We start from the raw sequence: 23,330 nt of genomic DNA on the forward strand, positions 1-23,330 counted from the left end.
ATTAGTAACTATCCGAACAACAAAGGGAGGACAGAGGAGTCAAGGAGATTCAGGTAGGATACCAATAGCAAAATAGGGAGTCCCCAGTCCTCTGGGCCCCTTGAAGCTCACAGATTCTTCTCTCAAAGTGATTGGAGGAAAGAGACAGAGTCAAGACAGAAGCCTCTCCTCATTCCTTCACGCGTACATCCTCAGGGAAGTGCAGGAATGCCACAAGGGTTCCGCTTTCTGGGATGAATCTCTTTTGAATTTGCTTGATAAATTTACAGGTGTTCTCTGGGGCATGGCCTATCTCTTTTCCATAGCCAGCAGTTTTCTATCCCAGAAATCTTGCCTTAGAAGTTCCCTCCCCCATGCTGGACCCCTACTTGCATGGCCGAGTTCCTCATGGGGAGTGCCGAGGCCAAACAGGCTTATTCCTTTATTCACTCAGGTTTCTCTGCCAGGTCTTCTCCCCTTCCTTGCTTTTTAGTTCTTTTTTATATATTGATTTCTTTCATTAGAACGTAAGCAAGTAGAAACTTGTATCTTTCTTTTTAGTTGTATTTGTATTGTCAGTTTATATCACAGTGGCTGGCACTTAGCAAGTGCTTAAATGCATTGACTGTTGTTAAGATTAAAAATGGTAAAGACTGATATAATAATAGAAATTAGTAGTTTAATTAAAGCCATGGCCATGTTGGTAAAATATATATATGACCGCGCCTGCCTAGCTTTTACTGATGGAGCCCATCCTCTCTCCCCCACGCCAGCCAGCTCCTCAGGAAGATCAAGGGCTTTCTTTAGGCCTTCCTCTCATTTAAACTGTCCTATGCATGGGGACATAGACGTCCCACGCCCAAAGAACCGGAAACCGGAAACCCATTGGAATCACGGGAAATGTAGTCTGATAGTCCCCACGTGTCCATAGAAAATTTGTAACGTACTTTTAAATGGCATCTCCCCAATTCCAAATATACACTATCTAAATAAGATTCTTGCACAACGACTCCAGTTCAAAGGCCTTTTCCCACTTAAGATCTATGAATTGATCTAATAGCTTATTATTTATGTTAAGAGGGGTGGAGTTAAGCAAATCAATCAATCACCTCATCCTTAGAAATGATTTTAGAGTAAAATATTTGAAAATCACCTTTTTCTCTCAAAATAACTTATAGCATAGACAGCCTTCTACATTGACCTCACCATCTAACTAAAGGAGTAGGTGGTGGGGAAGAAATGCAGACTAGTGACTGGATTACACTGAAAAACATTAAACATTACAGAATTTAGAAATTTAACAAGGAAATTCCCTTAAGATGAATAGTAAACAATTTTACAACCTTGCAGGTTTCAGTCTCCATGACTGACTTCATTATAAATAATATATTAAGAAGAGTTTCAGAGCATAAAAATGCTCAAGGAACTAAAATAAAGTTTAATATTCCAAATTCAGAAATTTAAATTCAAACTGTTTAGATCCCAAGGACAAAGAACCGAATTAAAACTTTAATGCCTAAGCTTTTGGCTTTACTTTTATTCCTCTTGGTCTTACACCTGTTATGGAAGCAGGGCAATAAATTCCACATTTCTAATCTTTGAAGAACAAATATTCGTTACCACTAATATCAACTTGATTTTTTGAAACCTACTCATGAAATACTTTTCACTATTTTGGGAAGATTTCCATTTTTTTTTTAGGGAAAAATGAGAAGGGTTATTTCAGTTTTTTTTTTAATTATTTCAACTATGATTAAAAAGTGTTTTAAAAAATGTACATTTTCTTTAAATACAATGAATTTTGGATTATCTAAGATTTTATAGTATCTAATGATTGGCATTATAAAACTCACTTAGAGACTGTATATGAGACTGGGCTGAATGTTTAATAGCCTGAGACCATATTTTATAAGTTTTTTCCTTAAAAAAAAACCAACTATGATGTTAGTTGTTTTATAGTGATGTCTTTTTTTTTTAAACTTCAAAAGAGAATGCACCCATTAGGGAAAAAATATTTCATTAGATAAAGGTTCTGGATAATTGCATTCATCATAATTAAAGTTTTCTTCTATTAGGGAATTAGGGAATCCATAGGGAATATTAGTTTTGTGGTTGAGTTGTTTCCATTGTTTCTGACTCTTTATGACCCCATTTGAGGTTTTCTTGGCAAAGAGACTGGAGTGCTTTGTCATTTCCTTTTTTAGTTCATTTTACAGATGAAGAAACTAAGGCAAACAGAGTTAAGTGACTTGCCCAGGGTCACCAAAGCTAGTAAATGTCTGAGGCAGGATTTGAACTCAGGAACTGAGTCTTCTTGACTCTAGGCCTGGCACTCTATCTACTGCATCACCTAGCTGCCCCAGGGAATAATCTTAAAGAATAACTAATGCCAGAAAAGGGACAAAATCAAGTTTTAATTTCATATTGGAAAATCATAATGAACTTTGAAAATATAAGATTAGCAAAGTATGATTTTTAGTAAAAGTACATTTTTCCTAACAAACCTATATTTTAATTTGGTAATCAGTAGAAACCCTCTCTCAATTCCATTAGTTTAACATGAGACACCACTTAAATATTAAAAAGTAATCTATAACCAGGAGAACATTATACACAGAGACTGATACACTGTGGCATTATCGAATGTAATGGACTTCTGTACTAGCAGCAATGCAATGACCCAGGACAATTCTGAGGGACTTATGAGAAAGAAAGCTATCCACATTTAGAGAAAGAACTGTGGGAATAGAAACACAGAAGAAAAACAATTGCTTGTTCACATGGGTTTATGGGGATATAATTGGGGATATTAACTATAAACAATCACCCTAGTGCAAATATCAATAATATGGAAATAAGTCTTGATCAATGACACATGTAAAACCCATTGGAATTGTGTTTCAGCTACAGGAGGGGTGGGGGAGGGGAAGGAAAGAACATGAATCTTGTAACCATGCAAAAATATCCTAAATTAATTAATTAAATAAAATTTCCCAAATTAAAAAATAAAATAAAATAAGCCCATAAAAAGTAATCTATACTACCTTTTATAGTATTTTCAGACTTCATAGTTTTTATGTAGTTAGTTTTATTTTTTGATTTCTTTTTTTCTCTTTCTATTTGCTTCTTTTGTTGACATATTTTCACTTCTCTTTGTATCTTTGTTTCTTCTTCAACAGCAACAATTTTTTGCTGTGCTTTCCAAGCCTCCAGATCCTTAGTTGCTTTTTTCCTTTCATTTTCTTTCAAATTTTCAATTTTTTTCCGCTCATTTTCTTCAATCTGTAAAAATTAAAATTATCAGACTATTTAAAAAATGCAAAGTAAAAAATTTCCTGGGAAAGAGGGAAAAAAAAGGATAGGATAAGGAGAAAAGATAAGTTATGATCATTCATCATTCAGACCTTTCAAACTCTTTCCATTTTAGTTAGTATTCAATATTTATAGGCTTCCAAAAACCAAACGATTCTTCCAGCACTTACCCAAATCCTATCCTATTTTGGGCCTATAGAGATGTCATGTAACAACTTTAGGAGCACTGGCCCAGCTAGAATGTAGGTGTGGAAGTTAGTTTGTGGAAAAAAAAGAGTTTCTTTCATCTGGTTGGAAAAGTTTTCAGTGATGAATTTCAAAAACCTTTCCCTATGGAGTCAAATCTCAGTTGGTTCTAAAATCAACCTTCCACAGTGGTTCATGTTGCACAGTGGTTTGTGTTCTCTCTGCCCCAAATTTCCCATCACTTGGCAGGAGGGGCAAAATAGTTATGAAAAGAACCATATACTTGAAGGATCATAGAGTTTCAAGAGATTTGGGAGGCCATCTAGCCAAATCCACACATTTTACAGATGAGGAAACTAAGGACTAGAGAGGTTAAGTGACTTGAAATATTCTTCAATTTAATTGCTTCTTCCTTCTGTTTTCGAGTTTCACTTATTACAAAATTATCAAAATTGGTATAATTTAGTTCTTCCAAAAGAATGTACACTTGTCATCAGTGGACAAGGATCTCATATTTAGAATAATACTATTAGATGAGTTAACATAGTCTGAGTCCATGATGGTGAACATATGGCACACATGTCAAACTGACATAAATCAATTTCTGAGAAAATGATCTGGGCTTTTAATGGACTATAAGCTCAATGTAAATTAGCAGTATGATGGTCTAGCCCTGTGCTGGTGCCTGAGGACATTTTTTCATGCCCTGCCCCTCCAACCTGCAGACCAATGTGAGCACTTCCTCCCTCCACTCTCTGGCATAATGTGGGGGAGCTCATAGGCGGCTTGAAAGTGCAGTTTGGGCACATGATCTCTAAAAGGTTTGTGAATGCTACTCTTTAGCCTGCACCATTGTGCCAAGGTCCTTACCTGCCATCAGACCTTTCTGATGCTGACTATTGGCCTATCTGCACCTCTATTTATACTTCCTGCCACCAGACTATCCTGATATCATTTTCAGCAGGCCTGCTAGGATGCTTACTACTAGAAATCCCTATCAATTACTACCTGCCTAGACTGTCCAAAGGTTTTTTTTTTCCTAACGCCTATTGGTGGGAACATCTCAGAATACCAACGTTGCCTTAAGGGGATCTGTCTAGTTTCTATAATAGTTTCTATGATAAAAATCTATCTATGTTCCACCAAAACCTCAGTACTTACAGTCAAATGGAAGAAAAGTATTTTAGTTTTTGTAAGAATAAGCAAGGAGCTACAAATGAACATGTTATATACAGAGGGGGAATGAAGAAGCCCTAACCTGACTAAAGCAGGCTCATGTGTGAGATACTGATGTTAAAGAAAGATGGATTCACAGTCTAGGACTAGATTACAGCCAATCCTCAAAGTCAAGAAAAGGCATCTGGACTCAAATCAACAAGCAAGAGGAATGAAAATGATCATTTTTTGAGATTAGGAGTAGAAAGCAAATACAGTAATAAATTCAGCTGAGAAACCCCTATAGTAATCTGAGCACAAGATAATAGGGATTCGGACTAGGAAGATTTCCAGACATAAATGTGAATATAAGTAATTGATAATTACCATTATAGAATGCTTGAGGCACTTATTTTAAGACTTTTGTACCCAAAAGAAAATCCCAATTCCTTGTTTTTTTAAAGTCTAGCAAGGTTCTAGAAAATATGAATGACTTTCAGGATTAGGTGAACTTATTTTCATACTTTTCAGCAACTCTTAGTAACCTTGAAAAGGTTTCTCACCAAAATAGAACCACATAGTAAATAGTAGATTATTAAGTTCAATTATTTCTAATCTATCCTTATCTAGTCTGTTGTCTGTTCATTTACTTATTTATTTTACAAGTACCAAATATTTTTGGTGATTGTTGCTTTATAATATAGTCTAGGGCAGTGATGACAAATCTTTTAGAGATCTTAGAGACCACGTGCCCAAACTGCAACCCTCACACTGCAGGTGAGCCCCCACCTTACCCCCAGACCAGGTAAGGAGGAAGTACTCCCATTGAGCTGCTGGTCAGAGGAGTGGGTGATGTGAGAAATGTCTTCAGGGGCAAGTCGAGAGGGAGAAGGGAGTAGCCCTCTCTGGCAAGCTCTGGCATGCATGCCAAAGGCTCACCAACACAGGTCTAGAGGCTGGAAGTGCTATTGCCCCTTCTTTCCAGTCAGTCAGTCAATAAACAAATGTCAAATGCATCATGCAGAGTGCTAAGGATATAAAAAGAGACAAGGGCTTTCCCTATCCTCAAGGAACTCATCTAATAAGAGAGACAAAAAGAAAACAAATATGTATAAATAAGTTATGTAACTGTATATGATAAATGGGGAACAAGAAAGAGAAGTAATTAGAATTAAGAGGGGCTGGGAAAACTTCTATGGAAGATGGGATTTTAGTTAGGTCTAAAAAAAAAATACCATGAAAATAACTGCAACTAATATTTGTTTTAGAGAATGAAAAGGTATAGAAATTCTAGCAAGAATCTTATAAGACTCCAAATTAAATCAACACATGTAATGTGACCTTAATGATAGATGGGCATAGGAAAAAAGAAAAAAATACATTAAAAAACATGGTTAAGGAGAAGGAACAAGAAAAATAAAAGACTTGCAAACTATATAGAAAACTCAAGTATACTTTACCATTGATACTTTTTTCACAAAGAGTCAGGAAACAACAGACAATGCAAACACTGAAAAAAACTGCACACACACACACACACACAGAGAAATGGATTTAGGTTCTGACAAGGAATAAATGGTTACTAATATGAGGGTCATTTGCAAGTCAATTGCTAGTGAACAATCCTACCACTGAATTATTAAAGGACAAAATAAATAGCAAATTAGGAGAAACCATAAAAACGAGAAGACATGGCATATGTGTATATATACATATATAAGGCCACACCAACAAACTACTGATACCAAAAAATGGAAGAGAAGTGACAAACACTGACACAGAACATCATCATTCCTAAGGACAGAAATTGTTGGTGTAATCTTCTTATGTCGTTCCCACAGTGTTGCCTCATATATATACCATGACTTCTCATTTTTATGGTTTCTTCTAATTTGCAACTGATTCTGTCCTTTGCTGTAACAAGTTAATAAGAAGAATGTTCATAGACTGCTGAATCAGAAATGACTCCCATTTTCAGCAACCATTTATTTTATGTCAAAATGTAATCCATTTCATTTTTTGTGGTGTTAATATTTGAGAGGGGAGATAAGGTAACCAAAGGAAATGCTGATGTAAAATACAAACTCTGCTGTAAAATTTTACAATGGAGATTGTAGATGATTAAGCACTATTGCCTCAAAACAGTAAGAAGCAGAGAGACAAATAAATTTACAAAAAGTTTAGTGAGAGATTCAATTAAACCAAATTGTCTTGAGAGTATTTAAGGATGAAACTATAAGAGTAAAAAATTCAAAAAACAAGTAAAAATGTCTGTAAGAAATTACTTTCTCCATTATTAACATTAGATGTCCCATGTTTGGACTCTAATTACAGTCTGCAATGTCCTATATGAGAAAATAGAAATGGCACTAAAGAAAACAAAAGTGAGAAGAGAAACTGAACTAAACCAAGTATACAGAGAGTAGATCTATGCAGGATGTGACAATTTTGGAGGTGCTGATATATCCGTTTTCAAGGTTATCTGAAAAAAGGTTACAAAAAACCCACACACATTATTACTGAAAAAGAATATTGAGAGAATATTAACTACAAACCCTATGGCTACTGTCCCATATCTATAAAATCTTTATTTAAACATACATATGTAAAGAAGTTGTGAGAAAGGATGAAGCAGGCTTTTGCAGATGACATATTGCAGCAAATCAAAATAATAACTGGGGTACAGATAGCACTGTTCCAACACTTACTTCCACCAACCTTGCAACTCCAGTATAGGTGAGCTCTCCCTATTCTGGTCCCTTTCCCTTCCCCATCCCTCACCTTCCCCCAAGTGCAAAAAATCCTAATTACTAATAATTCCTAAATAGCAATCTTCATAGTCAAACAAATGACTCAAAAATACAAAGAATACTAGATCTGACTGTGATCACTTTGTAGATTTAAAAATTTTACTTCAATAGAGAGAAATGCAGCTTTTTCCTAAAAACTTTCTTGAAAGTATTAAACTCATTTACAATTCCTCAAAAATTTTAATATCAGATAACTTTGATGGTCTTCTGATTATTAATAGCAAGTGAGATGTACACCAGGGAGATGAATGCTCCCCAAAGGTGTTTGCCATCATCATGGAGACTGTCCAGAAAAAAAAAATTGACTTAAAAAGGGATTCCCTATAATGAGATACTCTAGATGCCTCTTTTTATAAATGAGATATAGAGACATCCAGTTCCAGAACACTACAGAGCCTCCTAAATGAAACCTACAATCATTCCAAAGAGTACAGTCTAACTATCACCTTAGGGAAAAAATACACACTCACATGAGGTGAAGAATATCAGCTTTTCCAAATATGCAGTTGAATGAACACCTAATTCAGATGTCTTGGAAAGCCACAGTGGATAGACAAGGAATTGGGACCAGAATTCACAAGGAATGTAAGCTGGATTGTCTTTATGAAAATGAACATTGCTATTAACAACTAAATATTTATGGACTACTAAAGCCTCTGAACAATTAAAGTTGTAGGTCACCCAAAGGGCAATGGAGAGACACATGGTGGGTAATAAAAGATCATATCATCAAAAAAGAATCTAATAGAAACAAAGAGACATATAACAAAGAGAGTAAAGCAATCATGTAGTAAGAATAAAGAATAAGCCTCCCTGTTCCACTGGTATGTGTGCAATGTTCGGAGATGTAGAAGTTCAGTCCTACCAGTATGTTCAATGTACCTCCTTCAGAGGATTTGTGGGAAGAGAAGATTGAGTTGCACAGAATGAGGTGTAGATCAATAGCAAGCCAGACCATCAGAGAACCCACATTAATGAGATAATGGAAGTATTATAGAAAACAAGGCATATCACAGCCCTGCTAAGACCATATCTGCAGTAATGTGCCCAGATTTGGGTGTTACATTTTTAGAAAAAAGCATTTACAAGCTGTATAACATCCAGAGAACAGGAGAGTGAGAAAACTGGAAATCATAGTAAGAGACACATAAGAATCAGTTGAAGGAAACAGATAATAGCCTAGAGAAAAGATTTGAGGAGGACCCAAGTGTCTGAAGAGCTTTCTCATGGAAGAGGGATTAGATCAGTTCTGCTTATCTCCAGAAAGCAAAAGCAGTAAGTTACAGCAAAGCAGATTTTAAATTCATATTAAGAAAAAAAAAAGTTCTAACAATTGGATAACCTTTGGAGGAGATCTTTAAACACAAAGACTAGAAAACCAATTGATGGGATACATATTCAGGTGTGAATTGACCTTTCAGGTCCTTTCCACTTCTGATTTTCTATATTTCACTTTTTATTTTCCTTATACTTTGTCAAGGGTTTATAAGAAGCCAGCTCCTATAAAAGGGATGATTTTTAAATATTCAAAATGAATACACCTTGAATATCAGAAAATGTAAGTTTGGACTTGATTTATTGTTTTGCTGATTTCTAGACTTAAGAAAATGAGGATGAAATGTTGATAATGAAGATTAAACTTAAAAGCATATCATGCATCCATTTCCTCCCTAGAGAGCCAATTGTTAAACATTTATCAGCACACCCTACCCCTTGGAATCCTACAGACTGCCCTACCACACCATCAAATCTATTCTCTCAAAGATTAACTATAATTGCTTAACTACTAAATCTGATGACCCTTTTTTTCCCCCATTCCTCATCCTCCTTGACCTCTCTGAAGTTTTTGATACCATTAACCATACCCTCCCCTCCCCTTGTGAGTATCTAAAAATGATTTTATTTTAAAAACAAACCTTTACTATCTGTCTTAGTACTGATGTGAGTATCAGTTCCAAGGCAGAAGAGGAGTAAGGGCTAGGCAACTAGGGTTAAGGGACTTGCCCAGGGTCACTCAGCTAGTAAGTATCTGAGGTCAAATTTGAACCCAGGGCCCAGCTCTCTATGCACCGAGCCACCTTGCTGCTCCTTCTTTTGGTTTTAATGACACTGCTCTCCTAGTTTTTTCATCATATGTTCCTTCCTCATTCTCTTTTGTGGAACTAATGTGGACTTTGTTGGATGGATCTTCCACTCTAATTGTAACTCAAGAATCAATCATAGGCCCACTTCTCAATTCTCTAAATCCATACTTTCTCCCATGGTGCTATGAACTACTCTCATGAATTTAATTATCATTTTAATGCAAATAAATTCCCAAATATATATATTGACCCTAATCTCTCTGTTAAACTTCTGTCCCACATCATTGATTGACTGCTGGCTCTCAGCTAAATGCCCTGTTAGCAACCCAAACTCAGCATATCCAAAACATAATTCATTATCTTCTTCAATATACCTGCTCTTCTTCTGAATATCACTATCTCTGTTAGGATACAACCTTTCTCTCAATCACTCAGGTTTATGATTCCAGTTATTCTTACTCTTATCTCACTGCATCCTACACATAATCATTTGTTAAATACTATTGATTCTATCTATATTTCTCTTGCATTCATTCTCTTCTCTCATTCAAATAATTCAAGTCCACATCATTTCCCACCTCTCAAATGGCTTTCTTGTTTCCAGTATCTACCTTTTTCTAATCCATCTTCCACACAGCTATTAAGGTAGCTTGTGACTAAAAACCTTTAGCAGTTCCCTGTTGTTCACAGAATAAAAGACAAAACTCCTCAAGTCAGCATTAAAGATTCTCTATTATCTGCCTCAAATCTATTTTTCTAGATTTCATATTATTCCCTCTAATACCCCTATAACCTAGACAAACTGGACTATTATTCTCCAACTCAAGTCGATCTCTTGCCTCCATGAATTACACATATGCCATCTTCTGTAATCATCATTTCATTCACTTGGAAGTTTTTCCTGATTCTTTGTCTCATTTTTAGTGCCATTTCCCTCCTCAAATCACCTTGTATTCACTTATTTCCTGTTATTTAATAGAGTATTAATTTCTTAGCATGATAAGGCCTCATTTTTATATTTGTATCCCCAGTGCCTTGCATATAAGAAGTGTTTGATAAATATTTGTTGAAATTAATGCAGTTGCATCTCACTTAGAGACTCTTCGATTCATCTTTAACTTACCTCCATCATTATCTTCAAAGCATATCGTTCATTTTCTCGTTTTGAAACAGCTTTTGCTTCAGTCAGTTGTTTTGCTTTCTCTTGGGCTTGTAAGATAGATTTTTCTCTTATTTTTTGCATCATCTCTTTGTCAACTGAAAGTTGAGAAATCTTATTAAAACAGGACCACCATGAATTTTACTTTCATTTTGAAAAAGAATTGTATTAAATTGTTAAAGTTTATTTTACTTATATATTGTTATTATGTATAAATATATTTACAAATAAATAGATATATTTATATGTTATTGTGCAAATAATTTTTAAAATATTTATTAAGCACCTATTATGTGCCAGGCACCAAGCTAGGTACTGGGGATACAAATATAAATAAAAACAAAGACAGTCCCTGCCTTTGAAGAGCTTACAATCAAATGGAGGAAGGTAACACATAAAATGAAGCTTTAAAGGGATATGGGAGAAGAGGAATGGGGCATTATGATGTATTATGAAGCAATCTATCAAGCTAGCTACAATTGAGAAAAATTGTGCTGAGCTTCCTCCTTAAGATAGTAATGAATATTTGGAACTGATAAGAATGGTCCCAGATAGGTGGGAAGATGGGTGTCTGTCCATCTTTTGTTTTGAAGAGAATGATATCACAGGGTGATATCTTGACTCCTGGGTTAATTGGATTTAAGTGAGGCAGAGTTGTATAAAGTCATCAGACTGTCTCTTCTGCAGTCATCAAAATCCAAAGGCAAGACAAAAGTTAAGAGGTCTGGAAATGGCCCAGGATGCCCTGGATGATGTTTTCGATGTCTGACTAAGTACTAAGAGCTCCAAAGTGCCTGCTTCCACCAACTTCCTAGCCCATTGGAACAAACTGTTCTCATCTGCCCATTCATATGGTTTGGGTAGATACCTCCTAGTTCACTGATGGGTTTGAAGCCTGTTGGTTCCTCTCAACGTGGGGTGAGCTATCTGCTGAGATGGTATTACTGAAGTGCGGCTGCTTATTTATGCCACAGCTTCTTGGAGCCACAAGTGAGAGTTGGGTAAAAGGTAGACACCCAAAGTGGATAAACGGTCCTAAAAAGAGCTTAGAAAGCCCTCAAACCAGAGGTGCTAGGCCTCTCTGAATGCAGCAGGGAGATATGTGAATAGCAGTTAAATATATTTGGGACCCATAAAGTTCTAATCTTTCCCTGAAGACCAACTGGTCAACTTTTAGAAGCAAACATCAGAAAATTCAACTACAATGCTATTCCATTGGTCTGACCTAGAAGGAGATGTTTTAAAAATCTTATTTTCTTATGCCGTGAAAAGAGACTCAAATGTACAGAGTCCCATTGGCTATATAAATAACAATAAGTTTGGGAAAAATAATTATTTTGCTGTAGCACAAATATTTTAAAGAAAAGAAAATCAAATGCCAATACTCCTTTATTTTACCAAAGTACTCCTTGCTCTGCCAAGGGAAAAACTTCAGCTATTGTCTTAGAGACTTAGCTCTCCAAAAATGTTTGGCTATATCAAGTTATGACTATGGTGACTCCAGTTCACCCTTGGTGGCACTAGACAGTAGAGTCAGTGGAGTGCCAACTCACTTTCTCAGGAATCCTTTAAATATGTCAATCTTCTTGGTTCCAGTTTTTGATGTGACAAAATCTAGATTTACATACAGAAGAAAAAGAGGTTAGTATGGAAGATTAGTGTGGAAGAACAATCCACTCAGTTCTCCAGAGGAGGGCAGAATATGTTGATGACTTGATATATTCAAATACTGAGAACTAAGACTCTCTTTCATCTCTTCCCCCTTTCCCAAACCTTACTAGTTTCCCTGGCTTTCTTCAAATCACAGCTAAACCTTCTGCAAGAAGCCTTTCTGTAACCCCTGCCAATGCCAGTGCTCTCTTGATTTTGACTATCTACAATTTATTCTGTGTATAAACTTATTTGTACATAGTGGTTTGCATGGTCTCCCTCCATTTATAAGCTCCTTGAGAGCAAGGACTGTCTTTTGCCTTTCTTCCAGCACTTGGTACAGTGTTTAGCATGTAGAAGGCACATAAATAGTACTTGACTAAGTCTAAAGTTATCTCTTATTTTCTCAGAAGAGTGGGCAGCCTGGCATAGAGGATAGTGGAGTTAGGAAGACCTGAGTTTAAGTCTTCCTTCTGACATATATTGTATGACACAGGCAAATGACTTATCTTGGTGTCCCAAATAACTCTCTAGGGTAATAATAACAATACCAGCTAATGCTGGCGTAGGGCTTTACCAATATTATTTCATTTGATAATGTAAATTAAAGTTACAGGAGGTACTGAGCTACCTAGGCATATAGAATTTATATTTATTAAGCCAGAGTTAGAGAAAAATTAAAAATAGATATTTCCCCAAAGGTGATTAAAAGTCAAACTAAATCATGACTTTATTTACTCTGCATCTATATCCTGGATGAGAGAGACTAATAACAAAACAACTACTGGAGAACTGACAGTTGAAGGAAGGATTCTCATATGAAGAATATGATATGATAATAAAAAAAATAATAAATATTGATGAGCATATGAATGAAGTACATGGTCAGCCCTAGCCAAAATGTTGAAGTAGGGAGTCTATGTATTTAAAGTATTCTCTTACTTTCCTTTCTGCATCTCTTCCTTCCTTTCTGGTATGGAGAGACATCATGTTATAATAAAAAGAGCACTGGAAAATACCTAGTTTCAAGTAGGGGTACTGGATAAAAATTGTGTAATTTCAAGGAGTCTTAGTTTCCTCATCTTTAAAATATGGATGCTAATACTATTGCTATTTACCACAGAGTTCTGTTTTGTTTTGTTTTTTTGTGAAGAGATTTTAAAATTTTGGCATGATATGTCAATGTTTACAACTATCCATGTTTCTAGTACCTTTCTCCAAGATTCTTCTGCAGTGCCTTGTTAAGAGAGTTTTTCTTAATTTCTCCCTTTTTAAGGCAAGGGGCAGAAAGATTTCCGAGTAAGAACCCCCCTGCTGTGCAGGCTGTCAGTTGGCGACAGTTAAAAGGGTGTGGCTGAGAGTTTAGTAAATTGCAGGCAGTGGAAAGGGGCTTTTTGTCTCTGGGTCCCCCGGGGAAAGGAATGTGTGGCTCTCACTCTCTCTCTGGGACTGGGAGTTTTTCTAACTGATGAAGTCTGAGGAAGGGATTTAAGGCCTTAACAGCCTTACAGATTATTGATTAGCTTGGGTAGATAGGTAGATAGATAGTGGGTAAATTATTAAATAGACAGGGTAGGTGAGTAGACTGGGCCTGGCAGAAGACACTGCCTTCAAAGGCAGATTGATTTAGGGTTTTTTAGAAAATTTTAGTTAGGATTGGGATCTTAGGTATTGTTATAAGCTAGTATAAGATTACTCTCACTTTCCTCCTTTCTATTTCCTATCCGTACTTTTGTAATAATAAACTAAGTGTTTGGTGTTTAAGAAACTGCTCCCCTGACTTTGTTCAAACTCCTACCCCAAAAATTTAATCCTTAACAGCCTTCATGTTGACTACTTTGACACTAAATCCAAACCTGCCCTCTCCGGCTAATGGCCCATACTTCAAAAACTATTTTTTATTTTCCCTCCCTACAATCAAAATGCTCATTCCTTTAATTGTTTACTTCTTTTCAGGTGTGTCTGACTACTATAACCCCATCTAGGGTTTCTTGGCAAAAGTACTGGAATGATTTGCTATTTCCTTCTCCAGCTTATTTTATAGACCATTGAAAGGTTAAGCAACTTGCCCAGGGTCACATAGCTAGTAAGTGTCTTAGGCTATCTTTGAACTCAGGAAGATGAATCTTATGATTCCAGGCCCAGTGCTCTATCCATTGTGCCACCCTTTTTCAGGCTATCATGATTTACCAGTGTGGTTCCATATAGAATCTTATGGTGACCCTCATGAAACCTCTGCCTGACATATGTTGAATATGCACTTGCCAGATTCAATGCCAAATCTGCAGCAAGGTTTCTTCTTATGATCTAGAAAGGTACCATCATGTGATGGCTTGATCTTATAGTCAGATAAGATAGATCAAGTTCCCATCCAGCACTTCTTAAACACAAAAACCAAATGCCAACCCCTTGGACTCAAATGCTACAGACTATAACTTCTAGAGATTTACATCAGTTTGCATGCAAGAATAAGTAGAGGCAGAACATCAAGTTCACTGCTGGTATGGAAAATTTCTGGCTGGATCCTTGACCCTTTCCCAGTTTCCTAAGCTGTAAGTCTACTGCTGAGCCATGAAAATACAAATCATTCACCAATTGATAAATGGTCCAAGGATATAAACAGTCAGTTCTCAAAGTAATAAAAGCTCTCTACAATCATGTGAAAAATGCTCTAAAATCACTATTAATTGGAGAAATATAAATTAAAACAACCCTGAGGTACCACCCCATATCTATCAAATTGGCTATTATGACAGAAAAGGAAAATGGCAACATTTGGAGGGGATGTGGGAAAATTGAAAAATCTACAGAATATAATGAGTGAAAGTTGGGAGAGTTGTGAATTGATTCAACCATTCTGAAGAGCAATTTGGACTATGCCCAAAGAGCTATAAAACAGTTCCTTCCCTTTGATCCAGAAATACTACTAATAGGTTTGTATCCCAAAGACATAAAAAACAAAAAAAGGGGAAGGACCTACATTTATGGAAATTTTTTTGGCAATTCTTTTTGTGGGGGCAAAGAACTGGAAAGTGAGGGGATACCCATCAATTTGGTAATGGCTGAGTAAGTTATTGCTATTGTGCTATAAGATATGACAAGCAGGAGGAGCTCAGAAAAACCTGAAAAGACTTACAAAAACTGAGGCACAGTGAAATAAACAGAATCAGGAAAACACTGTACACAGTGATAGGAATACTACATAATGAACAACTGTGAATAGCTTGGCTATTCTCAAGAATACAATTGTCCAAAACAATCCCAAAGGACTCATGATAAAAAATACCATCTTTGGCCAGGGAAATATTGGAAACTGTTTTTATATGTAATCAGAGAAAATAAATAAATTCTTATTGAGCCCATTTGGGGGGGGGGAGGCTGTAATACTTTCTGTGAAAACAGTCTCTGTAAATTCACTAACTACTCTATGAAAAGTACTTTTTTGGGGTGCCCTAACACTGCTCTGCTTTTTATGCTTCAAGGATTATATTAAGGGTTTAAGGACTTGGTAATCAAATAGTGTTCCTCATAACCATAATCTTTATGTTTCTATGGACTTCAATCTTATTCCTTGCCAATCTTTATCTTTCTAGACTAAGAAATCCTTTTTTTTTTAAGTTCATTATCCTTTGATATTAACAGACTCTCCATGTATTTCCTGAGGTACAGCAACCAGAGTTACACACTTGATACTACAAGTGCTAACATGAAACTTGTACAAAATTAGGATAATGTTTTCTGATTTGTTTTTACTTTCCATTCTAAAGATGATCAGAATTTTTGAATGGCATTGGACCACCTGAGGTTTCACAAAGTGCTCAACAGTCTTAAACTATAAATCAAGATTTTATTTTCACCAGAATCCAAGGCTTGCTTCCAAATACTTTGAAGTCTATATATAAAGTTTTCTGGACTCTATTCTTTCTTAATTGCTTTTTAGAAAAAGGAAATCTGTTTGCCTATACCAGGTTGTAGCCTATACTGCAGTTAGAACCACATGGAAATGAGAAATAGCAAAAAGTCTTTGTGGGGGAGATATGGACAGAGTAATCATACTAGAAGCAACTTTGAGGGTTAAATTACTTAATAGGAAAAAAGCTAGATAAAATAGCATCACCATAAAGAAAAAATCACAGATCTCCTCCCATTTATAATATGAGAGGAGTCAAATCAATTTTACAATGTCTACTATGTAGTCAGTAAGTGTTTAAAAAATATGATACATGTAAAACCCAGTGGAATTGCTCAATGGCTCTGAGAGGAGAAAGGGAAGGGGAGAGGGGGAAAAACATGAATCATGTAATCATGAAAAAATATTCTAAACTAATTAATTAAATAATTAAAAAACCAAAACAAAAAATAGTATGTAATCAGATTGATGTTGGGAAAAGAAATACAAAAGTGAGACAGTCACTAACCTCAAGGAATTTAGTTTCTACTGAGGCACAAGGATACAGGGGAGGTAGAAATATATGGTAATGGATAAGCAAACATAAGACATATACAAAATATACAATGATTTGGGTGGGGTAGGTGGGGGAAATTGGCACTAATGGCTGAGGAAATTAGGAAAGAGGTCAAAAGAAGGAAACACTTGAGCTTGAAGGAAGCCAAAAGAGAGAGACATTCTAGGCAAAACCTGGAGCCTGAGCATTTGCCTAGAGGTGGGAGGAGTGTCATGTATAAGGCAATAGCAAGCAGGCCAATTTGGTTAGATAACGTTGTGAGGAGAGTTATGTGTATACATAAGCTAGTATCAGGTTGGGAAAGACTTTAAATATCAAATAAAGCTATATATTTGTACTGTATTCTAAAGACAACTGGGGAACCCTTGAAGCTTGAGAAGGGGAGTAACTTAAAGGATTGTCAGCTGAATGAATACCAATTAGAAGGCTATTACAAGAGTCCAGTTGACATGAGATGAAGGCCTGGACTAGAATATTTGTGGTTTGAATACAGAAAAGGGGATAAATGGAAGAGACAGTGAGGAAATACATTCAACAAGCTTTGGCAACTAATTAGATATAGGGGAATACAAAAAAGTAGAGTTGAGAATGACTCCTATATTTTGAGCCTGGGGCGCTAGAGTAAGTGATCATGTAGCATTTGCTAGAAGACCTCTTGTCAGGAAGGGGAATTGACTACCTCACTAAGTCAGACCATTTCACCCTTCCATAATACTAAATGTTTGGAAGTTTTTCCTTATATGAAGCCTAAATTTGTTTCTTTCCAACTTCCATGCATTGTTTCTAGTTCTGTCCTGTAAAACTAAATTGAACAAGTGCCACTGGATTGAAGAGTACATGAAAAGGGAAAATTTAAGGTATAAGAAGACTGGAAAGGTGGCTGGTGAGGGGAGGGGCAGGTTATATGGGACTTTGAATGCCAAACAGAGGTTTTGGTTCTGAATTTTATTTGATTCTAAAGTTATAGGGAGCCACTAGAGTTTATTGAGTAAGGAGGGGCATGGAAGAACCTGCATGTTAGGAAAATCACTTTAGTGGCTAAATGGAGGGTGGACTAGAGTACCCAGGTACTTTGTGATAGGCAGACCAACCAGCAGGCTTGGATGAGGACATGAAACACTAAATCAGGGTAGTAGCACTATTAGAGGAAAAAAGTGGGGCAAATTTGAGCAATGTTGCAAAGGTGAAATTGACAGGCTTTGATGACAGATTGGATGGGGGAGTGGGGAATAAAGGAGGACCCCTGTGTTTTTCTTAGGGGACTGGGAAGATGGTAATGTCCTGAACAGGAATAGGGAAGTTTGGGGTTTTGATCTTCCTTGCCACTAAAGCACCTTATTAAGGTCAGATTTTTTCTTTTTCCAGCTCATGATTGCCTATATGTTAAAAGTTCAGCTCTGTTCCTGGGATGGAGGATTCCAAACTTGCTGTCCCAAGCTTCTTTAGCTTGGTTCTGCAATGTACACTGGTCCTGGGGGTCTGGCTAGCCCCCCCGTGGGGAGGCCTGCACTTGTTTTGCCCGGATTGAGCTACTCTCAATTGAGCTGGATTTCTCTCTCCTCCCTAAAAGCTGGTCCACCCAAATCTGCCCAGATCTCTCTAGATTCCTCCAGAGCTTCTAAGATACGCCCCTGCTAACCCAGTGGAATGGATTCCCCACTGCTGACTTGGGCTGGAAAACGATTGCACCCTGACTTTTGTTGGTTCTGTTGCTCCAAAATTCATTTTGAGATATTTTTTGTCATTATTTGAGTAAACTTGGTAAACTTCTTCCTTTTTCTAGCAGAATGCAACTGGCAATACAATAAGGGGACTAGGGACTTAAAAGGGCTGGGGCAGCTAAGTAGTACAGTGGATAGAATGCCAGGCCAGGAATCAGGAGGACTTGCATTCAAATCTGGATTCAGACATTTCAAAGCTATGTGACTCTGGGCAAGTCACTTAACCCCAATTACTCAGGGCTTGTCATTCTCCTATCTTAGAATTGATGCTGAACAGAAGGTACAGGTTAAAAAAAATGTGGGGGGGAAGATAATATAGAATTGAACTGGTTCAGCAAGGTATCAAGATGGGGAATGGAGGAAAGATGGCTTGTGTGGGAGTGATGGCCTGGGACATAACTTAAGGGTTGAGGACTTGGAAGTAATAATGTAGACAAAGAGTAGGGTTTGTTATGGGAAGGCAGTGGGAAAAGAGGAAATCCAAAAGATTATGCTTTGATAAAGGGATTTCATATTTCTTGAAATTGAATTGTGGATGATGGCAACATCAAGGGTATAGTTTTGTGTGTGTGGCTGAAATGGAGCAAAGGAGTGGGTTATGGGAAATGAGCAAGTTGAGAAAATGAATGGCGAGGGTGTTTAAATACCAACATGTATTTTTTAATTCCTCCAGTAAAAGGGCAGGAGTTGGAGAAAGAAAAAGACTGAGGCATAACCTCACTGAGGAAGGAAGAGGAGTGTCTTGGAGATCTACAATTACTGGGATTTTCATGAGGTAGAAGATGTAGATTGTATGGATCTTAAAGAAGAAGAGGTTTCTGAGTGAAAGGTAGTGGGAGGTGATATGGGAAAAATTTGAAAACGGCAAAAGGGAGTTAAGAACAATTCCTGCTTCCCTATCTTGGCAAATGAAAGGATAAAGAGTAGGAAAGGGAAAAAAATTAAGATAAAAGCAAATTTGTTGCCTATGTAGCAGGCATTCTAAAGGCCACAGTGAAAAAGTGTTTGGTTGGAACTTTGGAATAGGTGGGCTGAGGGGGAGAGGAATAAGGAAACAGGTAGTGGGGGATATGGAATGAGTTTTGGATGACACTATTTCTCTTAATGATGCCTAAGATTTAATTAGTTTTCTTAGCTGTCATATCACATTGTTGACTTATGCCAAATGAGAATGATTAAAAACCATAATTTGTCTATTTGTGTTTATAATCCCATATTTTAACATTTTATTTCCAAATAAAAAGATCGTATTGAAACCACAACTGTACAATTCTTTCTCCCAACATAATGAACATAATAAAAACCAGTTGTATGGAGTATCATCATTAAGAACCTAATGCTGATGCCAAGGCAAACATGGTTTTTCTTTGCATTGTGTTGAACCAGGAAGACCTTTAAACACTTTACATTATTCATTCAGAGCACTATTGTTCTTAGCTATACTAATTACAAATAGTTTTCTAATCCTAGCTACTTTTGAGTACAGTGATTACTTCATCCCTTTGTTCAAAAATATTTTTTAAATTTATTAAACTCTCTTTATCCTTCACTGTGATATTCTTCCACCTCCATAAGTACTATTTTTAAAGGTCTTGCCTCTCCTCCCCCAAATGAACCTCTGAATCCCTTCCAGAATAATTTTTTAAAAAGTATGAGTTTGATAAAACAAAAATGGGAAGGTGTAAAATAAAATGGGGGAAGATGTGAGTGCTCTCTCTCTACCTATACAAAGGTATTGGCTGACTTGATTCTAAAATAAACTCTTGAAGTCTTGGCCTAAGCATGAACATTAAATATCTGATGCCATAATCAGGAACATCAAGGAGTTTTTTTTTTTTTTGCCATATTTCTTTTTTAAATTGATTCTGTTGGAACCAAATCTGTAGAGAGTCACCAAGAGGTCAAAAGTGAAATGAAAAAAAGAAATGCTGCCTAGGAAGTTTCTTTCTTTTTTTTTTTTTTTTTTTTGGTTGGAGAAGGTGAAGAAGGATCTCTCCTTACACTTAGGAAAAACACCTGATGTAAAAGCAAAGTATAGAAGGTGGTCCAAAAGGGAATTCTATACCAACAGGTAGGTATATCCATTTATCAGATAAGGAAATCTGTTGTGGGAAGACCTCAGTCCTCTGATATAACTCTACTTCTAAGGTTAAGAATTCAGTGGACAGAGAGTAGTTTTTCAGGGAAATATGTTGGCAATAAATTTGATATTATATCCTTGAATATATCAGATGAACTGATGACTGACCTCTTTCTGTTGAATCAGATACCAAATCTTGGTGAAAAATTCAGCTCCAAGGAAATTTAATTACATCCTTTAGAGACTTAAAAATAGATTCCTCTGAGGGATGCAAATATAGTACAGAGGAGAGCAGGGATTTATCCAAATCTGAATACCCCAGATTAACTGATTTAGTTGATCTTGAAGTCTATGTCAGGTAGCGTAGGAAAATTTAATATAAGATTAACACATTGAGAAGCTAAATAGTTTGAGATCAGAGGAGAAGGAGTCTAAGAAAGAGAGGAATGCTACTGGTCTACTAGCGTTAGGTTCCCTTTACTCCAATCTTAAAATGACACAAAAGGAATAACTTGGAATGGCCTTATTTCTTTCAAAAAATTCACGATTCTTCTACTTATAGAGAACAATATAATCCATCTCCAAAAGGGGACATTTGTCTGACATCTGTCAGTCAATCAGCAAATATTTATTAAGCACCTACTATGTGGCAGGCTCTGTACTAAGGGCTGATGATACAAAGAAAGGAAAAAAAATAGTCCTTGTTCTCAAACAGCTCACAATAGGGGAATACCAATGACTATGCACAAAAAAATCTATATTATACATATTTCATACACATATATTACATATATAAGTTGGGGGTAGTCTAGGAAGAAAGGCTTTCTGAGGGCAGAACTTTAGCTGAGATTTGTAGGAAGCCAAGGAAGGTGGCATCTGAAGTATTGCCTGATTTATGCCTTAAGCAGAGACTAGGATCATAAACTTATCTCCTCTGGAAGTACTGTGGTTATTTCCAAGAACAACAGAGGAAGTAAAATGGAACAGGAAAAGAGTTAAAGAAGGGTCCACTTCTTAACCAATGACTTACCACTTGCCAAAGAAAGGGCCTCCCACATTCTGATTTCTTTTTTATACAGAGTGAAGACAATGGCATCATTTCCAATTTTGGCTTTGCTGTTAATATCATCTATGGGAGCATAGAGAAATGCTTCAAATAAAAATGGAGGATAGCTGACCTATCCAAAAGGGGAAAAAAGACAAATAAATGCAAATTTGTGGTTTAAAACCAGTTATTAAAAGAAATAAACACCAAGAATAGCAAAAATAATGACTGTGATAAAAGACTTTAAATTATTGCAGGCTGTATAAGATTAATGGCACAGGAGAGGGAAGGGACAAGCACTTATATAGCACCTACTATATGCCAGGCACCATGGTACCCATTTATTACAAATATTACCTTATTCGATTCTCACAACAATCCTATCAGGTAGATACTATTATTATTCCCATTTTGCAGATGAGGAAATGATTTTGGATAGGAGTTAAGTATCTTACCTGGGTCACATAGCTAGTAAGTGTCTGAGACTATATTTGAAAACAGGGCCAAGCACAGGAGTTAGGGTCAAGGAGCTGAATTCTAGTTCATTCCCTGTGTGACCTTGGGCAAGTCATTTAACCTCTTTGGGCTTCAGTTTCCTCGTCTGTAAAATTAGAAAGTTGGATTAGAAGGCTCTGAGAATTCCTTTCAGCTCTAGATCTTTGACCTTTGGGCATGTTTTGCTTATTCCTACTTCTCTTTGAAGCTCTTTCAGTCGTGAATCTGATGCTATTTAGCTAGATGGCTTCATCTGCACTTAGGTTCATCTAAATATCAAAAAGATTTTTCAAAATCAACTAAAGAGAATTGAATCCCCATATTGCACAAGTGTGGCTATGGCTTCCCGCCAGCGTCCGTCCAATCACAGGTAACATCACCAAGAGTCAAGGAAGACACCACTATTAGGCATGGAGCCCACCTTCAAGTAATTTTCTGTGCAGAAGATGTCGGAGTTCCTGGGCCGGACGCCTCGGAGGGGCAAAGAGAGGTACACTGTAGATTCAGTCTGCTGCCAGCTGTAGTCCCGGATTTGCAGGGGCGGCATCTTTAACCGCGTTCATCCAGGGAACAGTACCGGCAAAGCGTTGTTAGACGCGCACCCTGGGTTGCTAGGGAAGCCCGACCTCTCCCAAAGCTCTTCCGGAGCAAGTCCGACTGGGTAGGTCTTTCTGGGGGAAGGGAGAAGCCCTGGCTCGCGAGGCTAACGTGCCACGAGTAAGAGTCACTTTTCCCCACGTCTCCTTCCTCCCTCGACGCACGCTGAGACCTCACGTCCTTTCTCGGTCTGACCTACTTCGCGTGAGCGCGACGTGAAGCACGGAGATCAGAATGATTTTTTTTTTTTTTTTAATCAGTAGCCGTTGGCACCGCGCACTGCCGCAGGGTAGGAGCATTGGGATTAATCAGTTGTGATTCTCCGATGGGGGAAAGGGGAGGTCGAGCCTCGTAGTTGGTAAACATGTGTGGTAACCTGCACGCCTTCAGGCAATGCAGCGCTGGCGCTGGCGCGAGGGCTCTTGCTCCAGTCAAGGGCCAGTTATTACACGTGGAAGCTGGGAGAGGGGGAGGGAAGAACCCACCACACCTGAGACAGAAAGAAAAGCGAGTGTCCGCTTGACTGCCAGCTCCTTGTTCTCGCAATTAGTATATACTCCAGGCACGGAAATCCTGCAATGGACAGGTCGA

General features: G+C 37.2%; 1 protein-coding gene across 1 annotated transcript in view; it reads right to left on the bottom strand.

Annotated features, from left to right (window-relative positions):
• The window catches only part of DNAAF4 (dynein axonemal assembly factor 4), a 51,260-nt gene extending 28,571 nt beyond the window's left edge, over positions 1-22,689 (bottom strand). The window contains exons 1-4 of the mRNA XM_044662374.1: positions 22,564-22,689; positions 21,633-21,780; positions 10,650-10,783; positions 3,021-3,261 (exon numbers count right to left, since the gene is read on the bottom strand). Coding sequence (XP_044518309.1) covers positions 3,021-3,261; positions 10,650-10,783; positions 21,633-21,780; positions 22,564-22,689 — 649 coding nt within the window. The remainder of the gene's footprint in view (positions 1-3,020; positions 3,262-10,649; positions 10,784-21,632; positions 21,781-22,563) is intronic.
• Positions 22,690-23,330: the final 641 nt, after the last annotated feature.

The sequence above is a fragment of the Gracilinanus agilis genome, chromosome 2 (genome assembly GCF_016433145.1).
Source record: "Gracilinanus agilis isolate LMUSP501 chromosome 2, AgileGrace, whole genome shotgun sequence".
NCBI lineage: Eukaryota > Metazoa > Chordata > Mammalia > Didelphimorphia > Didelphidae > Gracilinanus > Gracilinanus agilis.